The following is an 18,645-nucleotide window of genomic DNA, read 5'->3' as shown; positions in this document are numbered from 1 at the left end:
TGGTGATGAATAAAGGACGGATATATTATATAGCAAAATTAAAAATATGTTATGCGTTGCCTCAAGTTTTGATTCATTTGAAGAAAGCCTTTATCAGTGATTATATCTGTGAGGTTAAGCAGTGAAGAGCTAAATTGTACACAGGAGGTTCGCAATGATAAAAATCAACTTTTAAAGCGATAAGCAAAGCCGAAAAAGGCAGAGTATCAAGAATGATCACAATGAGCAATATGTGATACGCTTTTTTTTTTTACATAAAAGTTCAAAGTACATAGCCACTTTATCACAGGACGTTTGGAGTGAAGAGTGAAATGGCTTCCTGGAACGCTGTCCAGCTTTGCTCTCTGAAGCTCACTGAGCGGGAAAAAAGATTGCTTTTTAGTGGTATGTCCCAGAATTTCTAATTTCAATGAAGAGCAAACTTGCCGCTTCACTTCTCAACAACACGCACGTACCGTCACTTGCAATGTCCTTTAAGAAAACCAATATAGCCCTTTGTAGCTCTGCAATGATTTCCCAGTACATTCTGCAATATCACATTTTTGTTTAGCAATTAATGAACTGGAGTGTTGATTATTTGGCAGCGTAAATCTTAGCACTTCTTTACGAGTGGACTCCAAGTCTCTCCGAGAAATAATCCTGGGATTTCAAAAAGGTATTCGGTCTTCCAATCTCAAGATAAAAAAATTCTGAGTATCCTCTTCGAAAACCCATTATGATCTTCAAAACCTGCAATTTGTTTTTAGAAGTGTTTGCTTCACAGCGACTTGCTTGGTGATAACTTCTCTGAAATCCCCAACAAAAAAAGGACATAAAACATACTAGCACAATTACCACACTAATACTGGCCCACAATGTTGGCCCAGTATGTTGGGGAGACCTGCTACTGGAGCCAGTCAGTGAGGCGTAAAATCGGCGAATTTTGAAACAAGCCACAAGGGAGATGCTTATGGTGATCGAGTAGGTTAAAGTTTTCGTCATTAGATCTATGTTATTTCTAACTTGCCTCACCGGATAAAGGTGGAACGGTTTCTAGAGGACTTGAATCACAATGAATTCTAATTTCTGTCCTCGTTTTCACTGAGTTTTTTTTCTGTTTGAACCAGCAAGACTAAGAACGCTGAACCTTGTTTGTCTAAGTTGTAGTTTTGCTAATTCATTAATGCCCATGAAGTTGCTCACTACAGTTTTTTGTCTGCCAGCTTACTTCAAGAATTGTCGCGGGCGTTGTTTCAATATGTTCAGTATCGGCTGTAGGACATCTCTGACCAAATTCGCCACCTTAGAATATCAAGTTATCATGCAGCAAAAAAGCGTCATCTAGATAAAAATCTCATTTCTATTCTCTAATTTATTAAGGAAATTGGAAAATCGAACATACGATCCTAAGAGTTAAACGTTTAAACAAAGAACTAGTGTGATTATTGTTGTGAGTCAAACAAACATTTAGTGTAAATAATATAATTCAACTGAATGTTGCTGGAATCTCCATCATGCGTGCAGTGCCTTATAATGTCTTTAAATTAACGCCAGCGGAAAACTGTCATTTCCCATGTAAAACTCCTCATTACGCTTTAGGGGTAAGACTGAAAAGCAAAAACTCGGTAAGACCAGTCCAATTTCGTCATCTATTTGTGCTAAACCTTTCCAAGGAAGTTTGGAATTTATGTGAACATGACAACTTACTTTCAATTACACTCATAATCGACACTGTCGATTTGAAAACAAATCCAATGAAAATATATGAAAATGCTATTCAAACTGTTGTCGTAAATGCTGACCTAACTAAAACAAGTTGTTTGTTAACTAAATTTAACATGTTCCTGCCACGTGACAGACCACTTAGCCTTTACTCGTCCGAAATCCACTATTTTTAAAAGTGTACAATATAGGGTTAATATTGGCTAAACCTCGGGATTTCACGAAATTTATATCAGACGTGATGTACATAAAACTCTGATCTGTTTCAGCTGTTCGCAGAGTAAGCATCACGGCATTGATCATCCACAAGACAGTGCTACCTTAAAAAATATGTCCGGCAAAAACAAAGATACTCAAATTAACATAACTTCTAATCCTATCTCGTCAGATTTATCTTCAACAGAGAGAGGGAGCTGTCGGTCAAGGACACATCGTCATCGTTTGTTGCACAAAAATGGTAAAGTAAATTTGCGACCCTACAGAGTTCCTCTGAAGAAAGAACGCTTCTTGGCGGATTTCTTCACTTCTATAATTGATGCCAAGTGGCGATGGGTGATAGCTATTTACTCAGCCGGTTTCATCTTCAGCTGGACATTTTTCGGCACAGCTTGGTTTGCGATTTTCTGGCTCCGGTTGCATTACGATAATGGAACCGTTTGTGTGGACAATGTAGATTCTTGGACATCGGCTTTCTTGTTCTCAGTGGAAACTCAGACTACCATTGGATACGGTGGACGACAGGTACTATTTCTTCTTTTGTGTATTATTTTTGCATTCCTACAAAAAGCACCCCAAAAATTTGAGGCCGCGACACTTAATACGCTTCGAAAAAACTAAAAGTATCATCAATGAAAGATATACTACAGAGGTAAGCGACAATTGAGTGTCGGAATTGAACACTGAATACTACCTGTTGCCGCAATAGAAAAACTAAGAAGAAACGTTTGACAAAATAATTAAAAGCTTTTGAACAGTTTCACCGCTGGGTTCCTTTGAACCTAAAAGCCACTTAAATGCTTTTAATTAAAAAAATGTTAAATTTATCACGCGACTTTCATAGTGTTTTTTTAAAGTTATAAAACTACGCAAATAGGTTTTATTACTTGACGCCAACTTGACACAGTGAAAAAAACTGATTGATAAATAGGTTCCGCTTACATAACAAGCGACATGTCCTCTGACTAATGATGGTTAACTTTTCTTGACTTCATAAAAGCTTGGGAACTATGAAATATTGGATTAAGCATTCAAAATGACGTTTTTTAATGAGCGGTATAACCCGATACTGGCTGTGGAGAGAAACATTCCGAGACAAAACCACGTCTCCGGTTGATGAAGAGCAAGATAATTACTCGGTAAATTCGAAATAAGCGGAAAAGAGGGCAAACAAAAAAATTGGGAGAGTTTTCGCTTTTTTCCATCTACGGTTGGTGAGGATTTAGAAATCTCAAGACTTTTCAGATCTAACTTTAAAAAAATAAAATCACGGTTAACTTGTTGTGCCTAGGACATAGAAGTATATTGGAAGAAATGTGAAATTAGCCAACTACTACAGAAAGTTTCCAGATAAGAAATGTGTATATTGTGACTCTAGGCACAAATCAATACTGACCGGTTTGATTTAATGGAAAAAGTTGGAAAGTACAGCATGGCAAAGGAATTTGATTTAATTTTGTATTGTGAGACAAATCTGACTGAGTGACTTTCTAGGGAACAAAACTCATATCGAGTATAAATATTTTGTCTAGAAAAAAAAAAGAGCTGGTTTGATATTGAAGTCCAGAGATATATCAATAACGCCGAGTGATGACGCCAGTAACTTCTTTAGGTGACAATTCTCAGCAATGTACAATATCGCTTTGACAAAAAAGCCTCTTTCAGCCAATAAATGTCCCTCACTATTTGGAGCACAGCTTTAATGAAGACTGTTTCCTTGCTAAGGACTTAGTTATTAAGAGAACTTCGATCATTGCCTTGAAGTTAGCCGTCTGAGGCTCTTGGTACGTGGTATGTTACTCGACACGTTTACCAGTTTTGCATACAACCAAGAGCTAATATAAAGCGACAATAGAAAATGTCTTCTCTTTAAGGGCAGACGCAAGGCATTTTTTTTATACCCTCGCTGTTTTAGCCGGGAAAGTTTGCGAAAAAACTTGATTTCCTGAAACCAAGGTTAAACGCTCTCAGCCTTCGTACTTTCGCTGAAATTTAAAGCAATAGCTACGAGCATGTATGATCGCTTAGGTAGACTCTGGCTAAAAACCAGCTTAGGCTATTGATGATTCGATGGAACATTTTTTCTAGTACTGTAGTGAGGAAATTTACTCTCTTTAGACCTTAAAGGTCGGCACACACGAGGGGACTAGTCCCTGCGACTAGTCCCAGCGACCAGTTTCATGCGACTAGTCCCTTCGCGTGAACCACACATTTCTGTGGTCGCAGGGATTAAAATTTGGTCCCCGCGACTGGTCGCACGAATTCAAACTGGTTTGAATTCGTGCGACCAGTCGCAGGGACTTGTCACATGAAACTAATGTTTGTCCCTTCGTGTGAACTGTTTGTGCGACCAGGCCCGGCGACTAAACGATAAATAAGCCAATCACGGGTCAGTATGATTTGTAAACATTGCAGTTTCTATGAATTTTCCCTGAATTCTAAATTTCTACCACTGAAGTTCTGAATAAAAAACTATTTCTAGTTTTGTAAACATATACAGATGTCTTGGAGCCGTTTTGATGGAATTTTTACCCTATTTGACTCTGTGTCTGTTAAAAATAAAAACAAAAACAAAAACGGAACACGTAAAAGCATGAATAATCCGACTGAATAAGTGTAGTTCATTTGCATTGATGTTTAATAGTGCTACAATGAAAAGTTACCAAATTTTCATTGTTTTCGTGTGACGCCCCAGACTAAGAAACATCTTTTGCCTCTTAATTTTCCTATGTTCTTGTGTAATTGAGTGCCCTCGTGTGAACACCCTTAAGGGACTAGTCCCTGCTACCGGTCCCCTCGTGTAAACCCTTCAAAGACTTGTCGCCGGGACTTGTCGCCGGGACTAGTCGCACGGACTAGTCGCAGGGACTAGTCCCCTCGTATGTGCTGACCTTAAGACTTCTTTGAAAGTAGGGGCAGCTGAATTTTTCACTTACATCTTACCCTTTCCTAAAAGAAATCGGGAGTGGACGTAGACATGCCAATCAGAACACTTTCCGTACATATGAATCAGAGTTGGATCGACAGCAAGAAGAGAAAATTTGCTTAACTTGAACGCTTCATACAATGCGAAATTAAATACGCCGGAATTTTTGCGAACTCGATTTCTTTAGCTTACCGACTGACCTCCAATCAATCAAGATTTCCCTCTCCGTTCCTATTTGGCCGGTTTTTACACTGTTTCAATATAATGACAAGCTTTGGGTAGTAAATTAAACCGGCGCGGCACTAGCTTAATTTTTTCCATCGAAATCAAACTTGCAAATGTGGCTTTTACTAACTAACCTTGGACAAGCCAACCCTTTTTTGCTTTTCCTGAATTTTTCAGCGCATGCAATAAAAAATGTTCGTCATTAATCTTTTTTGTTTACCGCAGATAACCCCGCAATGCCCCGAGGCCGTGGTTTGTCTTCTGCTCCAATCTCTCACCGGCTTCCTTTTGTCTACGTCACTGCTTGGCCTCGTTTTCGCCAAACTTTCTCGACCCCGTCCCAGGGGCCAAACGGTCATTTTCTCGAAGCAGGCAGTCGTGGCGCCATACGATGGACTCCTATCTTTGATGTTTCGGGTAGGCGACGCACGCAAGAGCCAATTACTAGACGTGGCAATCTCTCTTCACTGTTTTTGCTTTCGAACCACAAAGACTGGGGAGGAAATTTTATTCTCCCAAACAGAACTTCCCATCACCACCGAGCATGGGAGCGAGGTCGGCGAGCTCATCAAACCGTTTCTGTTACTACCTTTGACAGTAGTACATGTCATCGACGAGCGCAGCCCGCTGTACGAACTTGGGCCTCAAGAGCTCGCAAATTCCCGTATGGAATTCATCGCAGTCTTAGAGGGCGTCGTGGAATCAACGAGTATGGTTACCCAGGCCAAGACTTCTTTCTTAGCAGATGAAATTCTTTGGGGTCAGCGGTTCCACCCAATCTTACTGCATCCTGATAACAGGACAGACCTGTCGTCTTTCGATACAAGGTACAAAGTGAAAACACCTCAAATATCACCCAAGGAATACGAGAGATCAAACCAGAGGAAGATGAAACGTCAAGAATATGAAAAGACGGCAACAGAAAAGACAAAGGTGGAAACTGAGAACGGCGATTGTCACGTGAATGGGGAGCCAAATAATGAATCATCGACCGTGAGTTCCATCACCTATTCTAAGAACAACTGTAACTGCGATGTCGCATAAGACACAAGATGTACAGAGACCAGTAATGGAGGACATTTGCGGAGAAAGTTAGTTCAATCTATAGAGGACCGACAGAGCTGAATAACGTATACGCATGCGCCAGGTTTTGCCGCGGAAACACGGATTTTGAGTCGTTCGCATGGTTGATTTCCTATTCTGTTGCTTCGAGGCGTCGTTTTCCTTGCCGCTTTTCTTTTACAGAACAACCTCCAAAAATTTGGTAAACCTCCTAAAAATTTTCAAAAATTAATTTCCTCCTTTAAACCTTTGGAAATTGGAAAGTGGTTTCGACGAAAACAGAGTTCCTCGGTTTTAAAGGTCAGCCCTTATTATTTTCCGCTAATTTCGCTAAATTTTAGACCTAGGACACTTGAGCCCGCGTTGTTGACCGCATACCCGCTGACGTAGCATTTCCGTGTCGGAGGTCATCAATCACTGTCAAGACTTTGTTAAACGAAAGATGCGGTTAAAAAAAGGGAAAAAAAAAAAGGAAAAGGAAAAAAAGAAAAACCGAAAAATTTACGGTGATAGTGATGATCGACTCGGAGAAATTGGCTCATTGTTTTAAAGAACAAAGCAACATATTCAAAGATCTAGTCTGAAATCTTGTAAATAGAAGTACCTTGTATTCTTGAAGTGACCTACTGCAATTTCTAAACCACTTTTTTTTAGTAAAATACATTTTTTTTACTCTTTATTTTGTAATTATATGAACAAATTCTGCCTTTTATTTTTGGAGTAAATGTTAAGTGATTTGAGTGATCAATATTTATATCGAGACGATTTAATCATTTCTTAGTTCTGATTTAAACTCATTGTCAACTGTTTTTATATCTTTACTCGAATGTTTAAAAAACAATAATAAATACCAGTAAAAGAGTTCTCTAGTTGATTAGCCTGATCAAGCTACCTTTCGCGATTAGCAAAGCCAAAAGAAATAAATTTGTCTATCATGAAGGTTCGACAGTTCTGAAAACGACCGTTGTCGGTTTTAGTGACTAAAGCCATGACATCGTTTATGGAGATCACCATAGGAGTCAATTGAGAAGTTGTTTTGAAGGCTGATTAATTTACCATTGAAGGGAGATTTTGGTTGTAATGCATAGGTATTGCCTAATTTCATACCGTGAGGTACTGGGTCGAGTGCGGACAATGGTGCGAATTTGAGATTGACATGAATCGATATGATCGCAAAGAAAGTTCGTTCTAGTCTGTTCTTTGGTAATGTTCTATCTAGTGCCTATGAAAACGCTCTCATTGGCCTTACAGAATAATTACCGAGTACGCGTCGGCTCGCGTTGCTTTACGCCGCCCAGTACCTTGTGCAATCTCGTTCTCATGTTCTCTCTTTTTCCCGCCACGAGTGAGTCTGGGGTAGGGGCTCGTTCCTTAAAGCTGGGGAGAGCCTTCCCGAAGGCCTCTTTATGACGTCGGAAAGTCTTTTTTTGCGTTGTTAGGAGTCGTTTACAGTGTACATCGGTTAAAAAGACTCTGCTGTAAGACTGTGAACCGTCATACCGAAGGCGGTCTCTGATATGGCTAAAGCGTCGTACAATCACCCTATTCATTTACGTTATTGATTGGTAAAACAACTTTCCAGCAGCACGTCTTCTGGAAAACATTGACTCCAAAATTCCGACATTTGTTTTCAGTTAGAACAATTCATCTGGGAAAGTTTTCACATATGGGAAATTAAAAAAAATTTTCTAACTTTGGTTGCGAATATATCATTGCATTTACATTGTGCTTTTCATACAATTGGTATTGAGACAAAAGCTAGCTCTTGGGTAAATAAGCTAGGAGGCAACCGAACAACTGTCTCTGTTAACTTAGTTCATATTTCCGTATCGGCTGAGTTTCACCTGGAGTCTATTCTTCTTTTCTTGTCCATAGTAATTCTACACCTAACTAAGACGAAAAACATATTTATCCCCTCTTTGGATAATTTTTTCCCAATATTTTTACATCTCAGCACTTCATCCACGAACAGTTTCTACAGCACTCATACTAGGATGCGGATGGTTTCCTTGGTTTTCCGTGAGGAGGGAAACCTCAGCATGTCGCACACGGTATTTCTGTTCGATATAACGGCGTTGCTGATCTGCTTATGTGAAGTACACTAAGTTTAACTGTCCTCTTCGTCCGAGCGATCGTCGTCGAAAGCATACCTTCGATAATCTTCATCTAAAAGGAAAACACACATTTTTGAAATCCCTCGATATAAGTCACAAGTTTCTTAAGCAGTATTAATATTGTCCTTTGCTATATTACATAAACAACGCCTTGCTTTTCTGCATTCAATACTTATTCTTTTTAGACATATTTTAATAACGTTGGCATGCAACATCTCCCGAACCAAAAATCTATTTTTTGATACTTTTTGCTCTTATAAATGAACTCACCAGAATTAAACCCGTAATCTTCGTAATATTTTCTGTCTTGGGAAGAATCTGACCACTGCTCATCTTCGTCAGGGTAATCATTTCGCCAGTTTCCTTCATCTGCAATATTTACATCGTTGACATTTATTGCAGAGCTTTGATGTTAACGACAAAACTTAGAAAGGATGGCAAATTTTTCGGGAATGGTAGAGACAAGGAAACAAGGTGAAAAGAGAATGAAGAGATGATCAAAATGTATACATTGTCCTCTAAAGGCGGGGCAAATATCTACAAAACACAAGTTTTTACTAAGAAAAATAGAAATCATTTCGCGAACTGATCTGATCTTCCCTAAGCATCAGAATTGTTAGCACCCTTGAGTTATTAAATTACTCAGAAACGTATAAGAGCAACAACAGCTTTTTCATTTTTTCATCTTTCTGTTTTTTCTTCTCCACAAATTCAGAGAATCGCGCGCAGCCCATGAATAAATTACTAATTCAACGCTAAGACAAGGTCACCTTCGAAATACCTCTTCTCGAGTCGTTTAAAGTGAACAAGAACCCAAGTACAGCCTAATATACTATCTACCAACCATTAGAATCATCTTCATCGTCATATATTTCTCCAAATTCCTCATCAAGACTCTCATGAACAAGGTCTGAGTCGAAAGGCAAAACTTCAATTCTATGAGAGAAAGATTTTTTTTTACAATTGTCAGCCAAATATAAAGGGAAAGTAATTAACTCAGTCGTCCTCCTGGAAAAGAAAAAGCATATACTTTAACAAGATAATTAATATGTTAATAAAACTCGTACTTTGAGTGACGACTATTCAAACGAGGGTTAAATGTGATACTTTTACATCATACGTTTCACTAAAATTAAAGCTAAAGAGAACTTTTACACGTCGCTAAAATCTGTTGCATGAGGTTGTTCCCTCTTCTACGTCTGTCTGTGAATGGAAACCCGAATGTGTGACCATTCGACTGAAAGCTGAACAAGTTCACTCTTAGGGGAACTAGTTCCTGCCTACGGCACTGTTTAGCCGTTTACATCTTAATATCAGCATGCATAATCTCCTCACTGTTCTGTATACATTTCCCATGGTACTGACAGGGAGAATGTAAATCTTGATCATTTCTTTTATTCTTATGACCTTCATGTTTGATTCACCAGTGACAGTTGTGGGATTAGCCCTTAATCCTCTTACCTACCAACCGCGCTCGACTTATAAATATCCTGATGTGATTATGCAACAGTTCAGTTGACCTAAGGCCTCGCTCTTGTGAGCTCCTCTTCCCATTAAATGTATAGCTTTAAATATATACTTGGCCTCCACTCTTCCTTCCGCCTCCGATAATCGCACAACAGTGTAAAGAGTTAAACTCGAGAAAGAGCTTCCTTGCACAAATAATTCATGCCCACATTGCTGGTCTGAAGAAGCTTTATAATAATTACATTTTAGTATAATTTCAGAGCTGAACAAAGAGTTTCCAGCAATCTGATTGGTCGAGCGGTTCCTTATATGACGCTATATAAACCGCTCCGCGCGGTTCATATAAAATGTTAAACTAAAATGTTAATAAATGTTACTAAAATGTTATGATTTTAGAGATTTCTCTGTTGTTCAGCTCTGAAATTATACTAAAACAATTATTCGCCTCAGGTTCGGTGAATATTGTCGAATAATCCCCTCGACTTCGTCTCGGGGATTATTCAACGATATTCACCTCACCTTCGGTGAATAATTGTTAATTATATTATATTTAGGGCTTTTAAAATATAATTATATTTTAAAAGCCCTCTCCAAAGATTTTTTTTAAGTTTTAATAAGAAACTTAAGAATACTCCATCCTTTGCCTAAGCTAAACTAGTTGTAGAGTGTATACATTTTGTAAAGGATGTAGATTTTGAAAAATTTTTAACAAACACTTACATATCACCAAGCTGTCCAAGATGATCATTAGCATAATAAAAATCATAGACATATCCATCTGCCTCTGGTTTATTCTGTTCTGCTCTTTCCTTTAATAAATCTGTAAAATTATGATTTTATAAAGTGTTCGTAAAACACCCCATTGAGTTGCTCAGCTAAATACCAAAGTAAATTCAGAGATGAATTTCTTTTAACTGAATTCGCATACAGAAAGCAAGATACAAAAAAAAGTTGATATGACTCAGTTGATAATTGAGGTAGTCACAACTAAACTTCATCCTAACTTATTTGTGCATGTTACACCTTACAGCTGATAGCTCATTCATGATGTATGTGAATCAGATAGTTTTGCCACAGAAAAATACATTGTAAATATCTAAGAAAGAGCGACAAATATTGTGTAAAACTTATTTGAGGAAATTAAAACCACACTGAAAATTCAAAAAAATTCTTCAGTACCATCAGTTACTGTCAACTTTTCCCGAATCATCTTGACAGAGTTGCAAAGTATTGCATTAACATCAGCAGCTTGCTGTGCCTTCCTTGCTTTTCGTTCTTCTCGTCTCTTTTCACTAAATTAAGGAAGGTAAAGATGTAGCTACCTATTATACAGGTGAAATGTAACCAGCTTGTTTATTGCCATCTAGTTAAGTTTTGTCACGAAGCATGGGATGACAAATCACCTATGTGTTGTCCTGCTAAATGAAATGTTATGCCTTTAACAGTGTTGCACATTTTTTTGTGTTATTTCATTAGGAAGCTCATGTTTTGTTCAACTAAATTTGTGACAAAAACAAACATTGATAACTGCTTTCAGAAAATGTTGTCTTGTCTGTCAAATACTTCTTTCAACATTAAATATATCTTATTAACCAAGCACGAGGGCCGTACTGGGAGAATATCAGCCAGAGGTCTTGACAGTACGGACCGAGCGCAGCGAGGTCTGTACAAAAAAGACCGAGGGCCGATATTCTTTCAGTACGGTCCCGAGCAGGCTTGGTTAATAAGAGATTTATTATGCGACTGAAGTCCAAAAGGACACAAGTGTGGTATCATTCGGGACCATTCGGGACAGTGCCCGGTCCAATACTTAGAGAATATTGACCAGCAATAGAGCATTTTGATAGTTTGATTTTAGTTATTGGCCCTCTGACTGCCAGAGTCGTGTAATAAAACATGCTAAGTTACCTGTTTCATGCCACACATCAAGAAGTAAACAAGCTTAAATTTGCATAAATGCTGAACAGCACATTCCCGGTAACATGATAGGTCCAGTATGAAACTTAAAGAAAAGTGTTTGTGTTTGTCTACCATGAGAAAGACAGAAACTAGTTTGGTCAATTTTAGTTTCTTTACTAGCCAAAGTGGCTGGTAGAAATAAAAAAGCACTAGCCAAAACTGAATTTCTACTGGTCTGTGGCGAGTTGGCTACTGATATTCTAGTCTACTATACAGAACTTTCTTCCCACAAAACAAAATGATAGACAAATCACATTAAAATGAACTCCAGAGAGAATCTTACTGCATACCTTATTGATTCCTGATCTTTAACAAGATCATACACACTTAGAAGCCTCTGCACCTCAAGATCAACATCATCAACAGCTCCGCCTGATGCAGTCTCCACCATGGTCAGGTCCCCTTTACTTTCTGATTGGCTGCATATAAATACCTTTTCTTAATAATACTATATAAGAGATAACCTGTACATATGCCAGATCTTTTTTCTATAAAATCATTGTCAAAAGTGCAGAAAAAAAATGAAAAATAAAACATCAGCTTTGGTCTCTTAAATGTCTGTGAAATCCTACTAACAGTACTTTCAATGGGAACTTTCTGTAAATACTACGGGTAGGTGTGCAAGACAGAAAAATCGAAATCTCCCAAACTTTGTCATATTAAAGCCCTTATGAAACTATTTTAGAAAATACTAGATTCAGTTTCTTGTGATTGATATTTTCCGAAAATATGATTTTTTTTGAATTTTCACCTCCGAGAGGCCCTTAAACCACAGAAAAGTGTGCTTCGCATCCTCACGTGATGAATAGAAACGGAATCAAATACCATGACTATTGCAATGTAAGATGATTTTATGACCCTTCCTTTGTGTGAAAACATAGTTGTAATTTCAAAAGATTCCAATCTGAATTTTTAATTTTTTTTCAGTCACCCTCTAAAACAGTTCCATCCAACAACTATCAATTTTGCCATTTTTCAACGGCAAAAAACCCTTCTTGGTACATGGCTTTCGTTGTCCAAATGCTATTCCAGAGAACGAGCAATCCTTTTTCTTTCAATTTATGAAATAAAATTTTGGGGCAATTCAAACGGCAAGTTTTGAGAATTGGAAACATAGACAGTACTTGCGTGAAATTTACGACTTTTCAACTTGCAGTTGCAAAGACTAATATAAGGAGTACACGAGTGAACTTGGACAGCAGTTTAGATACTTTGAGAATTCAATCCTTTTCCACCAGTGAAAAAACTAAACAAACAATTATGACTTTGTAGTGGCAATTATCTGAAAGGAAAAGCATTTTTATTGTGCAAAATTGAGCTGTAAACCTCTTGACAACACTTCCCATACCTGCGCATTTGTTTACTTTGAAGCATGGCTTGTATCAGTTATATAAAGATGAAAAGTATTCAACAAAATGTTCGCATTTTGTCTGAAAGAAATCGTAAAAACAATGATAGAAGAATAGGACAAACATTTACTCACCTCTTATACATAATTTATATTGTTGAAAAAAGACCAAAATCCCTCAGCTAAACTAGATTGTGTGACATCCTTTTTGACTTGACCCAGGTAAGGGGGTGGGGGTGGGGGGGGTTTGGGTTTGGGTCCAAAGCAGGCAAAAACATTCCCTAGTAAATCCCATAATCACTAAAAAAAAAAAAAAAAAAACCAGCTGTGTAGGCTTTTCGAAAACAAACAAACAAACAAACAAAATCAATCTTGGGACTGGAGCCGATCTTCTGTTGCGAATTAAAGAGAAAAAATAGAGAATCCTTCAATCTCACCAAATCCCAAACCTCCCTCCCATTAGCTGCTTATTACCCGGGAAAAAACCTTAGGCCTCCGCAATGAAATGAAAAATACTTATTACTGAAAATCAGACAGCCTAGGATCTGAAGGATTTTATCGGCATGGGATCCTGGCAGGTACAGAGAAAGGTCAAACAAACAAAATCAATCTTGGGACTGGAGCCAATCTTCTATTGCGAATTAAAGAAAAAAAAAATCAGACAGCCTAGGATCTGAAGGATTTTGTCGGCATGGGATCCTGGCAGGTACAGAGAAAGGTCAAACAAACAAAATCAATCTTGGGACTGGAGCCAATCTTCTATTGCAAATTAAAGGAAAAAAAATGAGAATCCTTCCATCTCACCAAATCCCAAACCTCCCTCCCATTAGGTGCTTATTACCTAGGATCTGAAGGATTTTATCAGCATGGGCTCCTGGCTGGTACAGAGACCGGTCAGAGAAAGTCTTATGGACAAGGTCAAAGTATTATACCATGATAAACTACTCTGTGAGGCGAACAACCTACCATCTGTGAAGGCTGAGTCAAGTCAATGCCTGGTAACAACTGAGGTTCTTCCACAAGGGTGGGCTTTAACATCCACTAAAAAGGCAACGAGGTTTAGTGATTCCCAGCAACAGTACTTAGATGTGAAATTTAAAGTTGAGCAAGCAACAGGAGTGAAACTTTATCCAGTGGATGTTGCACGTGACATGCATTACACACGAAACCAAGAAGGGGAAAAACTGTTCACAGTAAGTGAATTTTTGACCGAACAGCAATTGCAGTCATACTTTTCAAGATGAGCCTCTAAACTCCGGCAATATCATTCGGACGATCCAGAATCTGATCAAGACGACGATATTATGGCTGCTGAAGAGTAAATCGCAAACGAAAATGTTCGCGCAGTTGTTTTAGAGGTGGGACTAAGGCACCCAATTGTTTTTGACACTTTCAACTTATGTGACACCCACAAGGTAGGTTACCTGTGACAGCTTAGTGTTTCCATGCTGCATTCCATTTGCGAACATTTTGACATTGAGGTGATGAACATCAAAGGATGACACAAAGCTCCTTACTTGTCCCTACTTGGAGAATGTCTGGTGGCATGCAGTTGTAGTAACAGTTAGGGTCTATACCGACAAATTAAATGAACATTCCAGCATCAACGTTCTTTGATTTTATGTTTGGAAGCAAAAAACTTATAATTAGCTTGGAAATATGGCTTAATCCTAATCTTAATACGGCTTAATCAGGCCTTCGACTTTTATCAACTTTGTATATTCTTATTAAAGTATAGAACATTACGCCTGATGCCAAAATTGTTCCTGCCAGGATCCCATGCCAACAAAATCCTTCAGATTCTAGGCTGTCTGGTTGTTAACTATATGAATATTTTTCAATCCATCACAGAGGCCTGAGGTTTTCTTCCTGGGTAATAAGCACCTAATGGGAGGGAGGTTTGGGATTTGGTGAGATGGAAGGATTCTCATTTTTTTCTTATTTAATTCCCAACAGAAGATCGGCTCCTGTCCCAAGATTGATTTTGTTCAGTTTGTTTTGTTTTTTTTTCTTTCTAAAAGCCTACACAGCTTTTCTTAACCGTTATGGGATTTACTAGGGAATGTTTTTGTCTGTGTTGGACCCAAGCCCAAGCCCAAATCCCCCACCCCCTTACCTGGGTCTAGTCAAAGAAGATGTCATGCAATCTAGTTTAGCTGAGGGACTTTGGTCTTTTTTCAAAAATATATGTATATGAGGTGAGTAAATGTTTGTCCTATTCTTCCATCATTGCTTTTATGATTTCTCTCAGACAAAATGCAAACATTTTGATCAATACTTTTCATCTTTAGATAACTGATACAAGCCATGCTTCAAAGTAAACAAATGTGCAGGTACGGGAAGTGTTGTCAAGAGGTTTACAGCTCAATTTTGTACAATAAAAATGCTTTTCTTTTCAGATAATTGCCACTACGGAGTCATAATCATTTGCTTAGTTTTTTAACTGGTGGAAAAGGATCAAATTCTCAAAGTTTCTAAACTGCTGTCCAAATTCTCTTGTGTACTCCTTGTATTAGTCATTGCAACTGCAAGTTCAAAAGTCGTAAATTTCACGCAAGTACCGCCTATGTTTTCAGTTCTCAAAACTTGCTGTTTGAATTGCCCTAAAATTTTATTTCATAAATTGAAAGAAAAAGGATTGCTCATTCTCTGGAATAGCATTTGGACAATGAAAGCCATGTACCAATAAGGGTTTTTTGCTGTTGAAAAATAGCAAAATTGATAGTCGCAATGGAACTGTTTTAGAGGGTGATTTTGAAAAAAAATTAAAAATTCAGAGTGGAATCTTTTGAAATTACAACAATGTTTTCATACAAAGGAAGGGTCATAAAATCATCTTACATCGCAATAGTCATGGTATTTGATTCCATTTCTATTCACCACACGAGGATGTGAAGCACATTTTTCTGTGGTTAAGGGCCTCTTGGAGGTGAAAATTAAAAAAAAGTGTTATTTTCAGAAAATATCAATCACAAGAAACTGAATCTAGTATTTTCTACAATAGTTTCATAAGGGCTTTAATATGACAAAGTTTGGGAGATTTCGATTTTTCTGTCTTGCACACCTATCCGTGGTATTTACAGAAACTCGCTCTTAAGAGTCGTAACATGGGATCAGGAGAGGATATGATCATATCAATTTCAATGGATTTCTATGGTCTGAATAGAAATGTTCTGGCATAATACAACAGTAAAGGCTCTATACCTGGTTGATTCATTTTCATTTTCCCTGTTTGAGGAAATGACTTTAAACCTGGCCTCCTGATTCAGAAGCTGGGGAGATAATATCTTGTTGTTAACCTAATTACAGATATTACTTTAATAGTTGTTTCACAGCTACACAAATACAAAGGAAATGCAACTTTGATTAAACTGAGAACAAATGCACCACTTTTGTGAAGAAATGAAGTACAACAGGAATATTATTTAGTAGAATGATAATGTTACCATTCTCTAACTCAGGCTTTGATTTATAGCATCCTTAGGGTTGCAGCATAAATAAAAAGAAACATTTAAATAAAAAAACATCAGCACATCCTGTTGTGGTGAAAAAAAAAAGCGAGGAACTGGTGAAAGGGCTACATTTATTATTCAATCAGTGAGGCCAGAAAGTATTAAGAAAAAATAACTTTATATCAGAAAAAAGAGATTTACCTTTTTCTGTTTCCGCAACCTGTCTTGCAAAGCTTCTTGTGTTTGAATATGGGATTTAGCCAAGTTTTCATGGTTAATAGATTGTTTAATCTTAGTCTGCAATGAAAAATTAATTACAAAACAATACCTGATTTTCAATCAATTTGTTCTACAAAACTGATAACATACTCAAAATTAACTCACTGAAGTTTTCAAGGTACCGTAATCTCTTTTAACAATTTTCAGAAAAGAAATTTTTAAAGGCAATATGAATTCTGCATGATTCCAGCCCCTTGATTTCTTGAGTCAACACAATACTCACCAGCAAATCTTTTCTTTTAGTTTCATCTCCTTGTGGTATACTTCCAACAAACTTGAAAACTCGCTCAACTGAAATCCCAAGAAATTGTTCACTGTCAGAGAGGCTTCACATTCTCGTAAGCTTTATGTTGACAATATTATATAAAAATAATATGCTGTGATTGCTGCTGAAGGTTCCTGTTAATTTCTTGAAAGCATCATTTATTGTGGAAATTTAGTTGAGAATTTCAGTTATTTGGTGATAGGCTCTCCTTGATATGATATCAATATTGATTCTATTTCACTAATTTTCCTGGTAATTAAATGCTTTCCAAGAACTTGAATTTATACAATGTACTTGTCACTGAAATTTTTGAAAAAGGCCAAATTTTGAAAAAGGCCGAGGAAAAACCCATACCACATTAGAAAATAAATGCTTGCATAGACTTTGATAACTCATGTTCTCCTTCAACCAAATTATGTTACAGGTAAAATGCTTATCCCATCCTAACCTTCATCTCTATCTTACAGGTCACTAATAAGACTCAAGACGAGATTAGGTATTTTCCAAAGATAAACTTTTTCCAAAATCTTCTCTGGAGACAAAATATCTTAGCTCAGAAATATTACCATCCCAAGATTAAAAATCTCAAGCCCGTGTCTCAGCAAAATTTCTGGTAGATGGATATTCGCTGCCAGTCTACCAGCAATGCACAACACGATGTGAACTACAAAAAAAAGTTTAGTTTGATGATAGCTTTTCATTTACGAAGAAATTACATTTTTTATTATCTTTTTTTTTTATAAAAAAAAAAATTACGAGACATGTCAGTTGTAATCCACACACCTGTATCAGTAGATGTTGATTCATCACTCTTGAAATCAGGAGCATCTTTTTCAAAGTCTTCGTTCTTTGCAATATAGGGTTTCTTGAAAACCTGAGCGACAACTGTTAAAAATACCTCAAGGTTGGAGAAAAAATACTGTGTACCATTTTTGTGAACGCAGCATTTAGTAAGAAAAATATTTACCTCTTGAACTGGACACAGATTAAAAAAGAACAAGCTTAATCAGAAAGTACAGGAAACGAACTCACGCAGTGCATCCAGAGGATCTTCTGTTCTTTTACGTTTTATCCTCAAGACAACAGAACGATCATCCGCCGCCATCTTGACATCTCGTCTTGGCGTGCTTGATGGGAAGGTGAGCTTGTCATACTCATATACGAGGTATGTGGTATAACCTAAAGTGGAGTTTCGCGGACGCATCAGAGACCATCTCTCAAACTAACACCCAAGTGGTTCATTTGTCAATAAATCTACCTCGAGTTTTGTGGTGTTTTGTGAAGGCTTACAAAAAAGAGAAAATGTTAAATTGCGTCGAGGAAGTTTTTTTTTGACACTTTTTGGGCAATTTTTAAATGCCTCTTCCGTTTTTCTGGCTTTCGGCCCTTCTACATCGCGTGGCAAGCTGTTTGGGTGTTTTTCGGTCAGGTTATTGCGCGTCACCACAACTGCCCCTGTGAATTTGGAGTGAAGAAACTCGCTCACTTTGCTACTCAAACTATTCTCTCCTAAAAACAGTGTGCTCGTAAACATAGACTTTTTTTTTTTTATAACGAATGGATTTTTTTGTTTTCATTCCAATAAGGTTTAACATAAAAGGCTCAATAACATAAACACTCTCAAAGATTTC

At 37.5% G+C, this 18,645-nt stretch overlaps 2 protein-coding genes and 1 long non-coding RNA gene across 4 annotated transcripts; 1 reads left to right on the top strand and 2 right to left on the bottom strand.

Moving 5' to 3' along the window:
* The first annotated feature begins 284 nt into the window (after window positions 1-284).
* On the top strand, window positions 285-6,991 carry LOC111325724 (ATP-sensitive inward rectifier potassium channel 11-like). The gene is made up of 3 exons (XM_022929592.2): window positions 285-384; window positions 2,090-2,442; window positions 5,294-6,991. Exons 1-3 carry the CDS (start codon window positions 312-314, stop codon window positions 6,110-6,112), a joined length of 1,245 nt encoding a protein of 414 aa, XP_022785327.2. The 5' UTR covers window positions 285-311; the 3' UTR covers window positions 6,113-6,991.
* An 804-nt stretch (window positions 6,992-7,795) lies between these two features.
* Window positions 7,796-18,187, bottom strand: LOC111325746 (putative RNA polymerase II nuclear localization protein SLC7A6OS). 2 transcript variants are annotated; one of them, XM_088745163.1, is made up of 11 exons: window positions 18,047-18,187; window positions 17,798-17,899; window positions 16,973-17,040; window positions 16,672-16,767; window positions 16,223-16,290; window positions 11,961-12,089; window positions 10,891-11,003; window positions 10,432-10,531; window positions 9,089-9,180; window positions 8,515-8,613; window positions 7,796-8,296 (listed from the first exon to the last, which is right to left on the bottom strand). In XM_088745163.1, exons 1-11 carry the CDS (start codon window positions 18,117-18,119, stop codon window positions 8,238-8,240), a joined length of 999 nt encoding a protein of 332 aa, XP_088601289.1. In that variant the 5' UTR covers window positions 18,120-18,187; the 3' UTR covers window positions 7,796-8,237. The 2 variants fall into 2 exon arrangements, with proteins under 2 accessions (XP_088601289.1, XP_088601290.1); XM_088745164.1 differs by having other exon boundaries at window positions 17,798-17,933; window positions 18,047-18,070.
* Window positions 13,039-15,917, bottom strand: LOC148716954 (uncharacterized). The gene is made up of 4 exons (XR_015995370.1): window positions 15,860-15,917; window positions 14,443-14,589; window positions 13,985-14,059; window positions 13,039-13,100 (listed from the first exon to the last, which is right to left on the bottom strand). It is a non-coding gene; the product is annotated as an uncharacterized LOC148716954 (long non-coding RNA).
* Window positions 18,188-18,645: the final 458 nt, after the last annotated feature.

Source organism: Stylophora pistillata, chromosome 14 (assembly GCF_964205215.1).
Source record: "Stylophora pistillata chromosome 14, jaStyPist1.2, whole genome shotgun sequence".
Classification (NCBI taxonomy): domain Eukaryota; kingdom Metazoa; phylum Cnidaria; class Anthozoa; order Scleractinia; family Pocilloporidae; genus Stylophora; species Stylophora pistillata.
This window is presented reverse-complemented; position numbering and strand designations above follow the sequence as displayed.